General features: G+C 40.6%; 1 protein-coding gene across 1 annotated transcript; it reads left to right on the forward strand.

Moving 5' to 3' along the window:
- The first annotated feature begins 17307 nt into the window (after positions 1–17307).
- LOC133798700 (two-component response regulator ORR4-like) lies at positions 17308–18623 on the forward strand. Its single transcript, XM_062237137.1, has 4 exons — positions 17308–17619; positions 17715–17941; positions 18040–18110; positions 18193–18623. Exons 1-4 carry the CDS (start codon positions 17514–17516, stop codon positions 18359–18361), a joined length of 573 nt encoding a protein of 190 aa, XP_062093121.1. The 5' UTR covers positions 17308–17513; the 3' UTR covers positions 18362–18623.
- The last annotated feature ends 2258 nt before the right edge of the window (positions 18624–20881 follow it).

Below are 20881 nucleotides of genomic sequence, written 5' to 3' on the forward strand. Positions count from 1 at the left end.
GGAAAGAATATCTGTAACAAATCAATGTAAATCTTCCCTGAGCTTATAAATAGAAGAAGAGGGCTCAGGGAAGAGGACGGGATCCGATCTTTTTCTTTTGAGCAAAAGAGGTCATTTGAGATTAGAGAGAGATTACACTAGAATAATTGTATTTTCTTCTTCAGAGGTTAGTGAAACTCATTGAACCCTAGTTCTTTGATCACCCCTCTGGATCTTATTTCAATAACAATTCAAGTGGACGTAGGTTATTACCATATCTTGGGGTCGAACCACTATAAAATCTTGTGTCTTTATTATTTTCGTCATCACATTCTTTTCAACATTTTTATCCACGTCAAGCGTATTTTGACTCCGTGTCAGTTGGCCAAAATCTGGGTCAACATTCGGGTGCTTTCATTGAGAGCTTGATATAGCATCGTCAAGAAAACCAATGACGAAAACTACCAGGAAAACTGGACAGGCGGCTGCCGCTGCACCATCTAACCTGCCTCCTCCTCCTCCTGCAAACATGGCTGAGGATGAGCCACATTTAGATTTTGATGAGGAAGAAATGGACGACGCGACGCTGAAGAGTACCCTAGGGGCGTTGCATGAAGAGCTGGCCAATCTGAGGGCTAGCCAGGAAGGTGCTGTCGAAACCATGGCGCAGCAGCAACAAGAAATTGAGCAGCAGCGCTTGGAGCTAAGTGAAAGGCAGGCAGAGATGGACCGTCGCCAGAGGGAGGCCATGGCAGCCCTCGAGGCAGCCTTACAATTGGCCAGGAATTAGGCTGCACCTGCCTCGCAGCCTGATCAACCCGCAAATGGGCCACCCCACAGGGGTCCCAATCTTAGCCCGCCTGTCCAGCCCTCGAGCCCACAAAGGCCCGAGCAGCCATAGGTGCCCCATGACGATGTCCCACTGATGGACCCTGAGGAGCAGCCCCCATCCCAAGCTGGTCGCCGCAGTCCCCCGCAGCAGAGGCAGAATAGGAACGAGAAGCAGCCTCGTAGTCCTAGACACCATAGGGGCGATGAGCCAAATCTTTCGAACAGAGGACAGCATCCTCCTGGTAACAGGAGGAATTCAGAGTTAGGATCTGCGGTCTGAGGCCCCCCACGGCATGATAATGCACGGGGACCTAACGACCAACGCAGACCACCCTCTAACGCTCGGGAGGTTCCAGCCCGGGAGGGCCATCGAGGGAATAGCCGACCCCACCATAGCCAATCAAGATTCAGAGATGGCCATGGTTATAACGAATCCGACTCGGGCAGAGGGAATGCTGGTCGAAGGGATGAAGATAGAGGGGGAGGCAGAAGCCAGCCACCTCAGAATGACCAACCCGACAGACGGGACGCTGGGGGGCAGCCCAGGCAAAATAATGTCTTCAACTGGCTCGGAGCTAGCGAGCAGCGGAGAAGAGATGAGGATTTAAGAGATATACTCAATGATCGTCGTGAGCGGCACGGCGAGTACGCCCCCCAGCACCATAGGCCACGGCGATCCCTAGCGCTGTGCAGGCCCAGATAGATGCCCTCAACCAGGCAGTGCAGCAGCTGGTCGAGGGAAGAACATCTTATATCAACCACGATAGGAGAAAAGGTACTCCTTTCATCCAGAGGATAGCCATGGCGGAAACTCCTAGTAAGTTTAAGATGCCTACGCTTCCAAACTTTGACGGGTATGGTGACCCGGTATCTCATGTCAACAAATTTGAGATACAAATGGAAATTCAGAAGGTGTCCGAAGACGCACGGTGCAGGATCTTCCCTGCAACACTTTCTGACGCTGCACATGAGTGGTTTTTTAAATTCCCTCCTGCAAGTATAATTTCCTGGGAAATGTTCGTAAAGGATTTTTACGGACAGTTCTATGCGGGTCGCGTGCACCCTACCGAGGCAAATCAGCTGGTCGAGATACGCCAGCAAAATGGAGAATCGCTGAAAGACTACGTTCAGCGTTTTATGCGAGCAGCCGCCGGAGCAAAAACGGTGGGTGATGAAGGAAAAATGATGGCCACAACGGCAGGAGTTAAGCGCCGTACCCCTCTCTAGGAGAGCCTCAGAAAGCATGGGATTAGGACGATCCAGGAATTTCTAGATCGAGCTGATCGTTATATCAAGCTCGAAGACGCTATTGCCAATGAAGGAAAACCCCCAGGCAGAGATAAGGAGACAGCCGAACCCGCCAAAGCCGCCAATGGGTCAAAACCCAACGGCAACGGCAAGGGCAGCGAGAACGGCAACGGCAATGGCAATAATGGTGGAAAACGGCCACACAACGAGCCTTCCACCTCTGACAACAAAAGGACCAAGGGTAATCATTATGAACCCCGGTTCACTAACTATACTGCCCTTATTGAATCTCAGGGAGAGGTATATCAGGCCACGAGTTCCAGTGTGCCTTACAAGAAGCCTGCCCCCATTTGAAAGGACATTTCAAGAAGAGACACTACCAAGTTCTGTCATTATCACAACGACTACGGGCATGATACCAATGAGTGCAACCAGTTGAAGGATGAGATCGAGTTCCTTATCAGACAAGGACACTTGAAAAGATATGTACGGGCCTCAGGAAATTCCCAACGAGAAGCTCCAAGTGGCAACGAGCAAGTGCCCACACGCCAACGCTCGCCACCTTTGCAGCCTGATCCCGTAGCTGGCATCTGCGGAGGCCCACACCTCGCGGGAAACAGCGGCAAGGCCAGGGAACAATATGCTCGGACCCTGCGCCATGACCAGGACATCGAGATGATGGCTGTGGAGGATCGCGCGTCGAAAAAGGCTCGATCAGAAGAGGGTGAGATAACCTTCTCTGATAGCGATGCCCAACATGTCCGGTTCCCACACTCCGATCCGCTGGTCGTGGACATCCAAATGGCCAATATGATGGTGAAGAGAGTGCTAGTTGATACAGGAAGTTCAGTGAACATCCTATACAAGTCTTCTCTGGAACGCATGAAGTTGTCCGTTAAGGACTTGGAGCCTTGCAACCAAACAATATACGGCTTCTCTGGCGAGGGACTCGCCCTTGCAGGGTCAATCAGACTTCCAGTGACAGCAGGTACAGCGCCTGCTACCAGGACATTACTCACTACTTTCATAGTGGTCTATTGTCCCTCGGCGTACAATGCCGTCATTGGAAGACCTATACTGGTAGACCTATGGGCCGTCACCTCCATATGGCACCTAGCCATGAAATTCCCGACAGACGCAGGGGTAGGACGCGTGTTGGGAAACCAAAGGGAGGCCAGGGAGTGCTACAACGCCTCAGTCATGAAGGCGAAGAAGGGAACATCAAAAAGCACTCCCTCTGAAAGGTTGCAGATGGCAATTGATACGCAAGCCCCATCCAGTGAAGGAGTCACCAAATAGGGTGTTGCCGAAAGTGAGGATAGAGATTTAGATCCTCACTTTGGGGATTTTGAGGAAAATGTTGGACTCGTCGAGGACCTGGAAGAGGTCCAACTTGACGAGAAGGACCCGACCAAAGTCGTAAAGGTCGGGAAAAACTTAGAACCCACTGCGAAACATGCACTGGTGGAATTTTTGCGGAAGAATCAAGAAGTCTTTGCCTGGTCACATAAAGACATGGCTGGGATAGATCCTGCAGTCATAAGCCATGTCCTAAATATAGACAAGAGTTTTCCGCCCGTGCAACAGAAGAGAATGCTTCTCGATATGGATCGGTCGAGAGCCTTAAAAGAAGAAGTGGAGAGATTAAAGGAGAATGGGTTCATCAGGGTGGCGTTTTATCCATCGTGGGTCTCCAATCCAGTATTGGTTCCCAAGCCTAACAGCAAATGGAGAACCTGTGTGGATTTTATAGACCTCAATAAAGCCTGCCCAAAGGAATGTTTCCCACTCCCAAGGATCGACCAGTTGGTTGATGCTACTGCAGGACACGAGATCCTCTCTTTCATGGATGCATATTCGGGCTACAATCAGATTAGCATGCATCCCCTTGACGAGGATCACACCAGCTTTCGGACCGATACGAGATTATATTGTTATAAAGTAATGCCCTTCGGACTGAAAAACACAAGTGCGACTTACCAGCGACTAGTTAACCACATGTTTAAAGAGTTGATCAGCATAAACATGGAGGTATACGTGGATGACATGCGACATATGAAGGATTTGCAGGGATGTTTCGATGTATTGAACAAGTACCAAATGAAACTAAATCCTCTCAAATGTTCCTTCGGAGTTGGATCAAGGAAGTTTTTGGGGTTTATTGTTAATTCAAGAGGAATCAAGGCCAACCCCGACAAGATAAAATCCTTGATCGATATGAAATTGCCAGAAAAGATCAAGGATGTACAAAGTTTGACTGGGAGAATTGCGGCCCTAAGTAGATTTATTTCCAAATCAACGGACAAGTGTATCCCTTTCTTCAATCTACTTAGGGGCAACAAGAAATTTGAATGGACAGGAGACTGCGAGCAAGCTTTCCAGGCCTTGAAAGCCCATATGGCACAGCCTCCCATTTTATCTAAGCCAATCGAAGGAGAAAATTTGTTCATTTACCTGGTGATCACTGAAGTTGCTGCTAGTGCGATACTAGTACGAGAGGAAGAAGGCGTACAAAAAGCGGTTTACTATGTAAGCAAGAGGCTAATCGGAGCAGAACTGAGATATCCGCCCATCGAAAGGTTAGCATATTGCTTAATCCTGGCATCCAGGAAGCTACGTCCTTACTTCCAAGCCCATCCTATCACAGTGTTAACCAACCAGCCCCTTCGGCAAGTCCTCCAAAAACCAGAGGCGACTGGGCGTCTATTAAAATGGGCAGTCGAACTAGGGCAGTTCGATATTACGTATTCACCGCGAGCAGCAGTAAAGGGACAAGTGTTGGCCGATCTCATTGCAGAGTTTACCGAACTCCCGGACGACGAGCAATGCGAAAAATCTAATGCGCCTGAGCCTCATGATCAAACTCCCTCATGGAAGTTGTTTACGGATGGGTCGTCAAACGAATCTCACGTAGGAGCAGGAGTGATATTGATAACGCCAGAAGGGCATCGATTTCACTGCGCCATTAGGTTTGACTTCGTAGCCTCGAACAATGAAGCCGAATACGAGGCCTTCCTTGCTGGATTACGATTGGCAAAAGATATGGATATAAAAGTGCTCGATATTTACAGCGATTCACAGCTGGTGGTGAATCAAGTTCTAGGGGAATATCAAGCACGAGGTCTCAAAATAGGAGCCTACCTAAATAAAACTAGAGATCTGTTGGCACAGTTCTAGAAGTATACCCTCCAGCAGATACCTCGAGACCAGAATTCGAATGCAGATGCCTTAGCCAAACTCGCAAGCACGAAAGATGCTGACACTTTGAACATTGTGCCAGTAGAAAGATTGAGCGAGCCGAGCATACGAGCAGATGTGACTAGCATGGAAATCCGGATGGAAGACACATGGATGGCGCCTTACTTGGAGTATCTGACCAGCGGTACACTACCGACAGATAGGAACAAAGCCAGAACTCTTCAAAGGCAGACTGCGATATATATACTGGTCGATGATGTTTTGTATCGAAGGGGATATTCCATGCCATTGCTCAGATGTATTACGCCCGAGAAAGCTAAGGAACTGATGAAGGAAATACATGAGGGCTTTTGCGGAGATCACGCTGGGGGGGCAAAGTTTGGCGAAGAAGATCCTAAGGCAGGGCTATTTCTGGCCAACTATGAACGAAGACTCTGCGGAGTACATGCGAAAATGCGATAAGTGTCAAAGATTTTCCAAAATCCCACAAGCAGCTCCAAATGAATTAAAACAGATGCAGAGTCCTTGGCCTTTTGCAGTATGGGGAATAGACTTGATTGGATCATTGCCAACAGGGAAAGGTGGAGTAAAGTATGCAGTCGTAGCAGTTGACTACTTCACCAAATGGGCCGAAGCTGAACCACTCGCTACCATAATGACCAAGAAAGTTCTTGACTTTGTCATTAAGAACATTGTTTGCCGATATGGTTTGCCTCGAAAAATCATCTCAGACAACGACACCCAATTTGGCAGTGATCTGTTCACAGACTTCTGCGAAAGACACGGGATTATCAAAAGCTTTTCTTCAGTTGCTCATCCACAAGCGAACGGGCAAGTCGAAGTAGTGAATAAAATGCTTAAGGATGCCCTGAAGAAAAGACTTGAAGACGCTAAGGGAGCGTGGCCAGAAAAGCTACCTGAAGTCCTATGGTCGTATAGAACTTCTCACTGAACAGCGACAGGTCATACTCCGTTTTCCTTAACATACAGATATGAAGCCATGTTGCCAGTCGAGTTAGATCCGCCCTCGCATCAATGAATTACATACGACCAGGGTCAAAACAGCCAATTGATGATGGAGTCCCTCGACTCAATAGAAGAAAAACTAGAGAAAGCCCAACTCCGAGTAGCTGCATACCAGCAAAAAGTCGCCCGATACCTTAATTCAAAAGTAAAAGAAAGAAAATTCAACCTCGGAGATCTAGTGCTACGACAAGTTTTCTTGAATACCCACGACCCCACTGCTAGAGTACTTGGACCAAACTGGGAAGGACCGTACCAGATCGAAGAAGTCCTTCACCCGGGCACCTATAAACTTGCACGCTTAAATGGAGATCTCGTTCCACGGTACTGGAATGGAGAACACATGCGCAAGTACTACCAATGAACAGTCCTTCTTAAAGGACTGGCTTGTATTAATTCTTACTTTTTACAAGTTTCAAAAAAGGGTTAGCCACGTTGTATGGCTAATCGCTTATAAGTGTAAGATCTTTTTTAAGATCCCTCGTACAGACATGTTTAGTCCATTTTAATACGAGATTATAAGGGACTGTGTGCAGCCAGTCATTCTTGTCAACCTTTGTAAATCCATTTTTACAAGTATTTGTTCATTACGTGTGTTGTTTTGCTGTATTACAAGTGTTGAATTCTATTACGAGCAGCAACGTTCGAACAGGTCGTGGTCAAGGCAAGTGACCAAGGACCTAAAGCTCCTCGATCACTTGGGGGGCATATAAGGTACATCGATAGCAAAGCGTACCATAAGGTATGTAAACACATGAACAAAATAAGTGAAAGCATGCTACGGTACTTAGAGCATTTTTCAAAATTTATGTTTTGAAAAATCAAACCAAAGTACTATGCTAAGTTCGGTCATGCGAACAGGTATTATAATAAAAGAAATATTGTAATATCAGCAAGGCAATCGTTTACACCACGAGCATTAGTGCTCGGATGTAAATATGTAATTAAAAGGAAAAAAACCTTTTACACCGCGAACAGTACTGCTCGGATGTAATCGTTCAAGTATAAGTAAAAAGTTGCCCTCGCAGCAATGAAAGATAAATTTTCTTTACAAGTAGGCCCGTGGGCCATAAAAACCGTGAAAAATAAAAAGAAAATTACTGGGGAGCAGGAGGGTCTTCTGGATTAGGAGCGCTCTTGTTAGCCGGAGGATCAGCCTTAGCATTAGCAGCAGGAGTCTTGGCCTTAGCTCTCTCCTCTACCTCCAACCGAGCAGTGCACTGCACCATCAGCGTTCTTTGCAACCGCTCGGAGAGATAGTTAATTTTGGCCCCTCGGTTGTGCTTCCAGAAATCATAGAAACTGAGGAAGGTGGCTTCCTTGTACTTCTTCAGATTTCTGGCCCCATCCTCCTCGAGCTTCTGAGTGCGCCCTTCAAGCTCCTGAACGCGCCCCTCAAGTTCCTGCACCCGTCCCTCGAGCCTTTTCGCCTCATCTCTGCTGGCGATCAGATCAAGATTGAGCTGCTTACACTCTTGGGTGTTGAGTACAGCACTTTCCCTCCATTTATTTCGCTCCTCGTAGGCTTTCTTCAAGGCCCCTTAACTAACCTGAAGCTCCTGGGTGAGAGTGGCTTGGTCCTCGCAAAGTTGCTCGTTCAGCTTAGACAACTCCTGGTTCTCCACGAGCAGCTTGTTGTTATCAGCCTCAAGCGCTTACTTAGCCTGGGCAAGCCTGGAGTCGAAGTTATTCTCTCGAGAGACCATTGCCCCAGCACGGTGCCAGCTAGCAGTCAAAGACAAAAACCCCTGAAGAAAAGGTGATAGTTAGGAAGGGAAGTCTAGCATAAACGACAAAGCAACAAAAGACGACTTATGTTGGCTATCTCATTCAACCCTCTGTTAATGATCTGGTCGATGTCCATTGTGGCAGTGTCATTGATGGAGGTCTGGCTGTGTTTGTGCTTCGAGAGTCGATATATTCTCTCCCTGGCCATGCCAACTATGTGGCTGGACAGGGAGCCTTCGGACGAGTGGTCCAAAGTCTCTTTGTCTGCGGCCTTTGAGGAGGGTCATGGATTGACGGGCGCGGGGGTCGTCTGCTCAGAGGGGGGCGGAGGTGGTAAGTCCTCCTTGGAAGGGGTTGTGGCAGGAGCATCTTCTGTCCGGGCCTTCTTTGAAGGGGTCTTGCTACTTTCCCCTCGAGCCCTTTTACTATCCTTCTTCGGGACAGAAGATTCAGCTGTAGCTTGGTAGTGGTCAAAGAAGTCCCCGGAGTCCATACCTGCACAAAGAGAAACAATTCAAACAATGAGATTAAAGGGTCGCGAGAAAACAGAGATTAGAGTAGAAGGATGACAAAAGTAAGGTACCCGAGCTACACCTATTGGTCATAACATTATCTACTGAACTACCTAGTTCCTGGAATAAATCTGAATTTAAAGAAGGGACGTTCCTAAAGTTGCCATCCCCATCAAATAGATGAGAAGGGATTGGCAGATTATTCAAAAACGAGAATGATGTACCATTTACATCCGACGAGTCGTCAGATAGTTCGGTAGGCTTAGCAGCCTTTTGTTTCCCCTTGCCCTTGGGGACCGATGATTCCGCTGCTCGATGGGGAACAGCAGGTTCCCTGATTGTAACCCCAGTTGGCCTCCTCCGAGGAGGGGATGCCTGAGGTTGCTGCTCGGGTCCCTGATTAGATTCCACATCGGCATTGACACCACCCGCCGCGGGTTCGTTAGTCGCAGGTTAGGAGCCTCGAAGACCAGCCAACCTAAGGTTAGCCTCATTAATTAAGTTCTTAACACTCTTAGCAGCACTTGGCATGCTGGCTAAGAGTGCTGCCCTCGACTCCATTCTTGGAGTGGGGGTCGGACGTAACCATGGACCTGGAACACATTGGAACAATGAGGTATTATGACAAGAAAAGATCAAAGTACAGAAACTACTGGTTCAAGGATTATTATTCTCTTTACCTCCTCGAGTGAAGGCCAGATTTTCCGCGGCAATGTCAGGCGTAAGGAAGTACTCTTGATGGTACTTCCCCACGTTGGAGATGTGAGTGGTGTCGGACAAAAAGGTGCGTTCGGTCTCCTGGTGGCAGAAATGGAAGAACCCCGTACCGTCCTGGTTGGGGTTGGACTTGAGGTCGAACAGAAAATTGACCTCATGAGGAGAAGGAGCTGGCCATTTCTTGAGCTTATAGAGGATATAGAGCGCGGTCAGCATCCTATACCTATTTGGGGTGATTTGAAAAGGGGCCACCCCAAAGTAGTTTGCCACCCCTTGAAAGAACGAATGAAGAGGCAGGGTGGCGGCCGCCTCGATATGGTACCTCGACCAGGCGCTATAAGCCCCCCCTGGCAGGTTAGCTCGCTGGTCAATGGAAGGTCTGACCAGGGTCACCCCCATTAGATTGTATTTGTTTAAATAGTTGGCGATCATACGAATGGTCACCGAACTTGGGGAAACGACGTGCCACTCGACAGCCGGCTGGTCGGCATAACGAGGACGGGCACGCCTCTGAACTTCAGTTTCAGGAGGGAATTCACCTCGACCACTGGTCGAGGGGGCATCAGCAGAAGGCTGACTCAGAGAGTTAAGGTTGCGTCTTTTTCTAGCTTTGGTTTTAGTTCTGGCCATTTTCTGGTTGGGAATTGGTGGAGGATTTGGGTTAGGACGTGAAAAGGGGATTTCTGGAATCAGTATGTGTGGATTCTCTTCGCCTTCGAGCAGTTGGGCCAAGAGTTCGTCTTCAATAGGTCTTTCTCCCCCCCCCCCCCCCCCCAAGGGTCTTGCATATGAACTGCAAACAGACAATGGAGGAGATAAGACACAATCCGCGAAGTAGTGTGGAAGATTGGGATAACGTTGCTCATGCCTAGATAACCAGCAGCATCCTAATCCTACGCTAATTTCAACGTGGGTAGTTTGAAAAACAGATAAAAACAAAAAGGAAAGTAAACTGTTTTCTTAAAAGAGAACTCTTTCGACTCCTGAAGGGTGGGAAAAAATTTCGATTTTTTCACCTTGCTTAAAGGTTGAATCTTTCGTCAACCTAACGTCCCAAACCAGAGATCCTAACTATCAAACTATAGTCCTGACCTATACAAAGCATAAAAATGCACTCTTACCAAGCGATAGGCGGTTTATACCAAAAAACCCTTAAAACCCTATTCAAGAACACAGAGGTCGCAGAGCATAAAAACGGCATGCATGGCGTAGCAGGAAGTTTAAGGAACGAAGTTCTTACCTGGGCGAAGATGGAGATTCGGAAGAAGATGAAAACTCGAACTGGAAGACCTTTGGCTAAGCGTCAGACTGGTTTTCGAAGCTCTAAACTCTGGTGCAAGTTCTTGAAAATTTTGGCAAAGATGGTGAGTAAAAATTTCTTAAAGGGGAAGAAAAGCCTACTTATAGGGATCGAAGGGATGGCCAAAAGGCAGTAATCATCACTTCCCACTTTCGAAACGTGGGGAAGTGTATAAGCCGTCAAATTGCCTTTTTGGAAACTGAAAAGGCTTGATTAGACATAATTATGTCACTGTTTTCGAAAATGCACGGGGATTCTGACAAACATCATGGGAATGTGAACGGTTGTTCCTTTAAGTTTCTTTATTGCTGGTCGCACTAAACAAACTTGGGGGGGAAATGTTATCCCTAAAATAAGAAATGAATGACATGGCAGGCATTAATTACACGTGGCTGACACTTGGCAGAATCTGTGTTCAGCTATCGACCAGGGAGACATCCAGTATCATGCGATCGGTTTCTTCATACGACCAGACTGGTCATACGAACATTATACGCGGAGGAAATCTTAGGCAGTTATGATGGAATCCGAAATTATCTCCCATGATTTCCTGAGTATCCGATTATTTAGGAAAGAATATCTGTAACAAATCAATGTAAATCTTCCCTGAGCTTATAAATAGAAGAAGAGGGCTCAGGGAAGAGGACGAGATCTAATCTTTTTCTTTTGAGCAAAAGAGGTCATTTGAGATTAGAGAGAGATTACACTAGAATAATTGTATTTTCTTCTTCAGAGGTTAGTGAAACTCATTGAACCCTAGTTCTTTGATCACCCCTCTGGATCTTATTTCAATAACAATTCAAGTGGACGTAGGTTATTACCATATCCTAGGGCCGAACCACTATAAAATCTTGTGTCTTTATTATTTTCGTCATCACATTCTTTTCAACGTTTTTATCCACGTCAAGCGTATTTTGACTCCGTGTCAGTTGGCCAAAATCTGGGTCAACACTTACATCTTGGGAACTCGGTAGTATAATTGAGTGAGAGTGTTAATCATAGATATGAACATTTATAGCTTCTGATGAAGAAGTGAAACGATGGTTTCCTTTTAGTTTGGTTCAAGGTGCTAAATGATAGATATCTCATTTCAATAATTAATATTAGTTTACTGAAATATCATTTACAAAGAACTAAGTGTTTTAAGGATAAAATACAACGAGGGGTAAAAAAAACTCATCTTATTGTATAACGTCTATAGATGGTTGAGTGACAATTATGGTTGTACCAATGGATAATTAATAACGTATCTATATTGCTTATAAAGTGTTCTACGAATTAAAGAGTGTAATTATGAGTTTTTAGTGGAATCACGATGAATTAATAAATTAGTAAATTTATTTGTTAAATTTATGATAACTTATTGGAGCTTGATTTCATAGGCCCATGGTCCTCATTGTACCTTGGATAAAATCATCAAGATAGACTCAATTAATTGATTTAATTATCAATTAGAATTATCAAAGTTGACCAGGTCAATTTTGAATAGTTTCATAGAGTTATTTAATTTAGAGAAAGAAAGAGAAATTATGGCAGGTTTATTAATTAAGATAAATTGATATATAAATTATGGAAAGAGAAATTATGGAAGTTACAAATTTGTAGCTGAATTTGTAACACCAAATATGTTACATATTTGGATATTTCTCATATATCGAAATATTGTAACTCTCTATTATATATTACAATATGTGACACTCTTTGTCACATTTATTTAATCTAAAACATTATATTATAATATAATATAATATAATATTATATTATAAAATAATATAACATCCCCCCACTAGAATACATAGTTATCTTATTGTAACACTTTATTTAATCAATCATTATTTATTTGTAATATTTTTGTTTAGAGTTGTATATTCTTACCATTTCCATTGAGGCAAAACTATTTTTCCTAACATGTATCATATATCAAATATTCAGATATAAGGCATTTAGCATGCTTAATCAATAACCAAAAGCATAATTATAATCATGCACAATTACAGAGACTCAAGCTATAGAAAATTCCATATTTCACCTTCATGCCATGCCATAATCACAAATATTGCATGCATCACATATTGGGTGCAGTTTTCTTACCTTTGGTCTAAGCACAGGTTACCAATAAATGACCCTCAAACATGATCCTGTTTCCAAGCCCCTAGCGATAACCTAGCCACAACTATAATATAAAACCTCATCAAAATGAGTAAATAAATACTTCCAGGCCCAAACCTAGCCTCCAAGACGTTGAATCCTACTCAACTTGGTAGTATGATCGATCCTAGGCCCTTAGAGTTGAGTTCCCACGATTGAAAACCAAATCTAGGCAAAAATGCACAAGCCAGTCGCGACCTGGCCCTTAGGATCGCGACTTGCCCCAAGTCAGAGAGCATTTGCCTGGGCTTCAGGGTGCGGGCCACGACTTGGCCCCTCTTGGGTCGCGGCGCGCCCCCCAGGCAGAGCCTTCTTGGCTCCTGACTTCATCCAAGTCGCGACTTGCTAGAATAAGGTTGCAACTTGACCATGAAATCAACCATTTCCTACGTTTTTTCCCACTTAAAATCCTCCAAAAACCTATCCAAACATATCAAAATCCCAAAATCAAAGTTCCCAAACATTCGAATTATCCAACACCAATAAAACCCAAGCTTCAATTCATCCAAAAACTCATTAAAACATAAAATCCAATCAAAGCTTAAAAACTTAGAACATAAAACTTGGATTACCTCCGATTAAGTCGTTTCCCAACTAAATACTCCAACTAATATGCTTCTAATCTTCCATATAATCATTATGCCTCAATCCCTGCTTGAATCCGAGTTCTAAAACTCGAGTTTCCTTTGAAAATGTGATTGGGTGTCGAAAAGGGAACGCGGGAGAGAGAGATCATTCTGAACATTCTTTTATTATTCTAACAGGTTACTTTAAGCTTAAGTAACCTCAAGCAAATCCTAATGCTCGGGGTCCCAAAAATGCCCTCTGGGGTAAAATAGTCAAAATTTCCTGAATTTCCCCTTGATTTCACTAACTCCAAATTTATTGTCAAATATTTATTCTCATTACCCAATATCCCGATAATGTGCTAAATACCTCTTGAGTCACTCCGAGTCAAGTATGGATCCCGTTGTGACTTCCCCACTGGCTTTCCTCCTAGGATCGTCTCGTGCTAGGTAACCCAAGCATAACCAAATAATAATGAAGTACCACACACATACCACATATATGTCAAATATACCCATAACGGGCTAAATTATGAAAATGACCCAATTAAAAAGAATTAGGCCCACATGTATATTTAATACACCTAAACATGCATATCAAATCATATTATAATATAACTCACATAATCTCATATATGTCATATAATCACATAATTCCAAAAATTTCCATTCCGGCCCCCTAATCAAGGTCCTAAGCCTTATTAGGAAATTTTGGTCGTTACAGATAGATTATACTGAAATTTTCTCTCCAGTAGTGAAGATGAAAACAATTCGAATGATGCTTGCTCTTGCTATCCAACTTGACTTGGAAATAGAGCAAATGGATGTAAAAACAACTTTTTAAATGGCCAATTGGAGGAAACAATCTACATGAGTCAACCCGAGGGATTCAAGGTGAAATCTGAGAAAGGTGAATTTGTTTACTTGCGTAAAAGATCTTTTTACGACCTAAGACAATCTCCAAGGCAGTGGTATAAAAGATTCAACTCAGTTGTGACCAAGATTGGATACACAAGGTCTAACTATGACACATGTTTGTACTTTACAAGCCTTGAAACAAATTCAGCCACTTTTTTGCTAATTTATGTTGATGATATGCTTATCATAGGAAAGGATATACATCAAATAGCTAGACTTAATTATATTCTAAAAGGTACCTAGGAATTGATATTCTTAGAGACAAAAAGGGAAAGAAATTGATGCTGTCACATAATAGCTATTTGGAGAAAGTTATCAAGAAGTTTCCGATGACAGATTCTAAAGAGGTAAATGTACCTCTAGCTGGTCAGTTTACCCTCTCATTAGACCAATCTCCACAGACTGAAAAGGAGAGAAAAACAATGCAAAGTGTTCCCTAGGCCGAAGCCATTGGAAGTGTGATGTACACCATGACCAGTACAAGACCAGATATAGTTGTTGCAGTAAGTGTACTGAGTAGATTCATGTCAATCGAGGAGAAGAACATTGGAAGGGTTTGAAATGGCTACTAAGATACGTGAAGGCCACACCTAGATACGGTTTGGGATTCAGCAAAGAAGGCACAAAGATCTAACTAGAAGGTTATGTAGATTCAGACTATGCATCAAATAGGGACACTAGAAACTCGATTACAAGCTATTGTTTTCAACTTAATGGCTGCTGCATCAGCTTGAAAGATCAACTTCAACTAGTGGTGACATTGTCCACTACAGAGTCAGACTTTATGGCTATTACTGAAGCTTATAAAGAGGTAGTTTGGATCAAGGGAATTCAGAGTGAAATCCAAATGTTGACAGGGAAAGTTACTATATTCTCTGACAGCCAATCTGCTATTCACCTATGCAAAAATCATGTCTACCATGAGAGGTCCAAGCAAATTGATGTGAGGCCATTTTGGATTAGGTTCAAAATAGAAGAAGGAAAGGTTGAACTTGAAAAGGTACCAAGTGAGGAAATTTCTGCTGATGCTGGAACTAAGGTACTCTTGGTTAGTAGGTTCCAACATTGCTAGGAACTATTGAATATTGGATCTAACTAAGACTTGTTAGATCGCTCCCCTAAGATGCTGAGGTATTTTATTTGGATTAAGGTGGAATTTGTGGTGTGTAATCCATAGAAAACATTTTCTTGTAATAGCTTTTCTGCCACAACTGTTGAGTTAGTTAAAATTAGTTATGTTATTCATATGTACTCCTAACCTTGTTAGTTGGCTATATATAGCCATGAATCCCTTTTGGGAAGAGTAATCAAAATCTGAGAAGTATATAGAGGGCAAGAGATAGAGAGTGAGAAAAAAAGTGTTTGTAGTACCTAAGTTGAAGTCCAAGACTTTTGTTCTTGGAAAACTTTTCTGAGTTGTTTCTTGAGAGTGGAGTTCAGTATTGTGTACTAATCATTGGTGCTTGTATTTTCTACTGATTAATGAAAGAAGCTCTTATGGGGAGCAGCTGGAAGTAGGCCATATTGTTTTAGGCTGAACCAGGATAAAGTTTTCTTGCCTTGTTCTATTTTTATTTTCTGTTTTGATTCACAAGTTTAAGTTTATTTGTTTTGATCTAATCATTTTATAAGTATTATGTTCAAAGTTGAGTTTGTGTTGTAGATTTACAACAGTATGGATAGCCATGAGCTACCTATCATGCACTTTGGAGTTGTGGGAGTCTAAAAACCATTCAGTAACTCTTGTCTAAAGTGGTAAGTTTCAGTTTTCGAAAACAATTTCACTTTTACCACTTTATGTTGGAATTGTTGGAGGTTCTGTCTCAAGCTGATTTTGAGAAATTTCTTGTTGTTCTTTGGAAAGTGTGGCATCGAAGGAACAAGAAGGTTCATGAAAATTTTTTGCTTACTGATGAGCTGACTATTAGTTGGGCTCTAGATTATCTAAACAAATTTCAGGTGTCTAATGCCAAAGAAAATTCCGCTCATCAGGCACCCTCCCACATTCAGCCCACCCAGCAACAGAAGTGGTTGCCTCCCCCATTACCATGTTGAAACTTAATATAGATGCAACTATTAATCCCACCACCCAAAATATTGGTTATGGGGCAATCTTGCGTGACCATACCCACTACCCACTAGCTTCAACAATTTGGTCAGATTCAACTTCTTTCTCACCAGACATTGTAGAAGCTCACGCTGTACTTCATGGCCTTTGTTTATGTAGAAGATTGGGCTGCAAGAATATCATTGTGGAATCAGATTGCTTAGTTCTTATTATTGCACTCAAAAAACAATGTGTGTTATCCTCTTATCTAGACATTCTTGTTATAGATATTGATTTCCTTTGTAATGATTTTATTGTTATTTTCTTTCAGCATTGTCCTAGAATTGCTAATAGTGTTGCCCATTCTTTGGCAAAACTAGCACTGGAAAATCATTATGTATGGTGGCCTGGCTACTCTCCTTATATTGATACTCTCGTTAGGGCTCAGGGCTCATGCTCCTTATCAATGATATTCTACCAGCACTCTTTTCCCCCTTGAGATTTTCCCACTCGATTCGCTGTTGTGGTTCTAATAAGACTTTTTTTTAAAAAAAAAAGACCATAATTACGTAATAATAATAAATTTTTATGTGTAGTCTCAACATAATGATTTACATTATGCAATAAAATATAATGAATAACAATATATGACAAATCAACCTTTTGTCATTGAATAATATAACATAAAAGAAATCATAATTCTTCAATTTAATTACCCAAAGTGGAAAATTAATCCTTTAATATTTAATAACTAAAAATAATCAATGTTAAACATGTCAAAACATGTACAATGAAAATGGAAAACAGTACTCATACTCTACTGATTTCTCAAAAACACAAACTAAATTAAGAAATGAGTCCCACTAGTTTTGTTTTTGTTTTTGTTAGAACTGTAATAATTATAAAATTTTATTTTTATATGTAAAATTAGTTTAAAATATTTGTGAATTTTATATATTTTATTAGTAAAAATAATTTTTACTGTATTCCTCTAGTGACAAATACTTTATATATAAAACTATAAAGATTACAGCAGCTTCTTTGCTTGTTCACCAAATTTTATTTTTTATTTTTATCAAAAAGAGACAAGGTAGAAGATCCGGTAGATTGTTGAAGAAATCTGTGGGATCCTACTTTCCAAACTGTCAATATTTGGGGAAGGATTTGGTATCTTTTATGATTCTGATGGCTCTTCATTTTATTTATAAGCTCTGTTTTCACCCCTCTTTTCTATTCATTCATCTTCTCAATTCTCTCTCTCTTTCTTTTCTCTCTCTAAGATTAAGATTATTATCATCATGGGTTTGGCTGCTAAGTCAGATCACTTTCATGTGTTGGCTGTGGATGACAGCATCATAGACAGAAAATTGATTGAAGCTCTTCTCAAGACTTCTTCCTACCAAGGTAAGCAAACACAGATTAACTTTTAATCTCAAAAGAAATGTGTTTTGTTAATTTTGATTTGAGGTAATTAATACTGTTGTTGTTATTATTTGCAGTTACTGCAGTAGATTCTGGAAGTAAAGCATTAGAGTTTCTGGGTCTCAATAATAATAATAATAATGAAGAAGAAGAAGAAGAGAGTGGAGCAACAACTTTTTCACCTTTTTCTTCAGCTCATCATCATTCTCATCATGATGATCAGGACATTATGGAAGTCAATTTGATCATTACAGATTACTTTATGCCTGGAATGACTGGCTATGATCTCCTCAAGAAAGTTAAGGTAAGATAACCTAATATACATATGTATGTATTTATGTAGTTTTATATATTTGAAGTGAATTGAGTTTGATTAGAGATATTGTTTATATGGTTTGGCAGGAATCAAAATCTCTTAAAGATATACCAGTTGTCATCATGTCCTCTGAGAATGAACCATCCAGAATCAGCAGGTAATTCAAACATCATATATATATATATATAATCAAATTTTGTTTCAATAATAATTTAATAAGAAAATTGATTTGTGATCAGGTGCTTGGAAGATGGAGCTGAGGAATTCTTCTTGAAACCAGTTCAGTTGTCAGATGTGAAGAAGCTAAGACCCCATTTGTTAAAGGGAATAAGATCTGATATTGACAATCAAACCAAGATTATGGAACAAAACCAATCAGCTGCTGACTTGGAATTTGAGTCTCTATAAAAATCAAATTAATTCCATATACATGTTCTTGATTTCGCCCTCTATTCTCTATTCTATAGGCATCTTAATTCATAGGTATTTAGATCAGATTTAGTGGAGAGAACATTATTGATCTATGTTAGTGTTACATTATTCAAATATCAACAACATTTTTTACAATTTTTTTTTATTTTATTTTTTAAAAAATGTAAATATAGTCATTCAATTTTGCTTCCATTGATTTGATTAATTGAACAGGAAGATAAGATTTGAATTGTTCCAAGTCAAAGATCTTATGAAAGAGGAGTGCATGATTTCATTTCAATCAAATTGATTGGAAATATTCAAATAATAAATAAATAGTGATTGGAAAATAATAAAATTATTGACCAGCTTGACCAGCTTTTGTATGGCTGGCCGAGGCCTCTTAGCTGGTTCCAATTTTATAAGCGTGGTTTTGTGAAAAGGGAAAAGTAGAAAAGGTAAGAAGTAATAATAACAATAGAAATGGGTGAAAATTATTATTTTAACTGATTTTGCAATTTGTTCTACTTTTTATAAAAATATTTAAAATGATATTTGTCTTAAATTCGATTAGTTGTCTAAATTTTTTGACCAATTATCTAAAATTTTTGATCGACTGTTCGAATTTTTCGATCACCTGTCTAAATTATGAGAGACTATTTTGCAAAAAATTATTAAAACTAGGCTAGAATGCAAAATAACTTTAAAAATAAGTCATTTTGACAAATGACCCTAATAACAAATACCAAAATAACTTTAGAACATCTTCAATGAGAAATGCAATATATTGTGTTATATTTAGCATAAAAAAATCAATATGTGGTATATTTAACATAATTTTTAGCAGCTCCAATGCACAATTATGTGGTATCTTTCATTAGTGCTTATTTGATATTTATTGAAAAAATACAAAAAATAATCATTTTTCTTTATATTTTATTGTTGATAGTTAGGGATAATAATAAAACAATAAGATAAAAAGTTTAACATTTAATAATGATTATTAAAACATAATACTAAAATAATAAAAAATGACATAAAAGTAAATAAAAAGTGTAGCATTTACCGTGATGTAAAATATGCACCATGTTTATTGTGTGCCAAATTTGACACAACTTTTAGCATGTGCCAAATTTGGCACATCTTTTGGAACACCATTGGAAAAACTTTTTTGTAAAGTGAGCTATATTTTAATAATGCACTAACAATTTGCCACTCCATGAGAGATGCTCTTATGTTATATCAATTTTAGTAAATTTAATAGGATAAATACTATTTTAGACCTGTATTTTGCAAAAGTTACCAATCGGACTCTATGTTTTGTTAAATGACAATTCAGACCCTACGTTTTGCAAAATAGAACAAAATAATACACTGAGCTTGATTTTGGTCAAACTATTTTTCAATATGACCAAAATGCCCCTATGTTTTAATTTTAATATGATCTTTTAATATTTAATATATTTTCTTTATTTAAAATAAATAAAAACTAAATAAAGCTTAAATCGATCATAAAATACACAAAAGCTTAAAACCCAGATTTTACAATAACAAATCAAAGTCAAAAACTCAAAAATAAAAAAATAGAAAACATAAAATCTATCAACAAAAAACTCTAATTTAATATTATCATAGTTCGTATTCACAAAACAAAAATCCAAAAACTCAACTCCCTCAAATCCAAATCCGACGCCCTCAAGAAAACCCAGATTTGTTGTTCAAAGCTTGATGGTGACTCACTGAAACTCATTTGAAACTAGGCTGCAAAAAGTAAATCGAAACCACCATCATCCTTATAACAAAGCTTAAACTATAATCACAATTTTCAAACCAGATAAAATGCAAAACATTTATTCCCAAGCTTTCAAAATCACAACCCAAACAAACAAATTATTCTAGATCCATGCTACAATCACAAAACATCAAACTCAAATAGGTACTAAAAAAAAACCTAGATGTACAAAAGACTCAAAAATATTCAAACCCAAATTTTCTCTTGAACCCAGTCGGTTGTTGCTGAACGTCGGTGAGGTTCGTCTACCGTGGTGCCCAGGGAATCGACGAACGTCGGCGAGGTTCGTCTGTCGTGGTGCCATTCCTGATTCATGCCGTCCAAGATTAGTGATGCTTCTAGTCCAAATAAGTGCCGTCCTCGAGCCCCCACACCATGGTCGAGCATATAGCTCTTTCCCTTCGCGTCGTGCTCTGTCCCAGCTTTGATCCTCATGAACTTCAAGATGATCACTACATGCAAGCCCTCCTCGTCGTGCTCCATCTCAACAGTATCTCCACCGCAGCTTCGATTTGGGTTCAAGGTACTTGCAAAAAAGAAACATGGAGGAGGCAAGAAGAAGAAGTAAAAATATTTTTTTTAATTATTTTTTATTTTGAATTAAATTTATATGATTTTTTATTTAATATTTAATTATTTAATCTATTAATTAATAAAATATGAGGGTATTTTGGTCATATTTAAATTTTTTTATCAAAATCAAGCTCACGATATTATTTTGTTCT

The sequence above is a fragment of the Humulus lupulus genome, chromosome 8 (genome assembly GCF_963169125.1).
Source record: "Humulus lupulus chromosome 8, drHumLupu1.1, whole genome shotgun sequence".
Taxonomy (NCBI): Eukaryota; Viridiplantae; Streptophyta; class Magnoliopsida; order Rosales; family Cannabaceae; genus Humulus; species Humulus lupulus.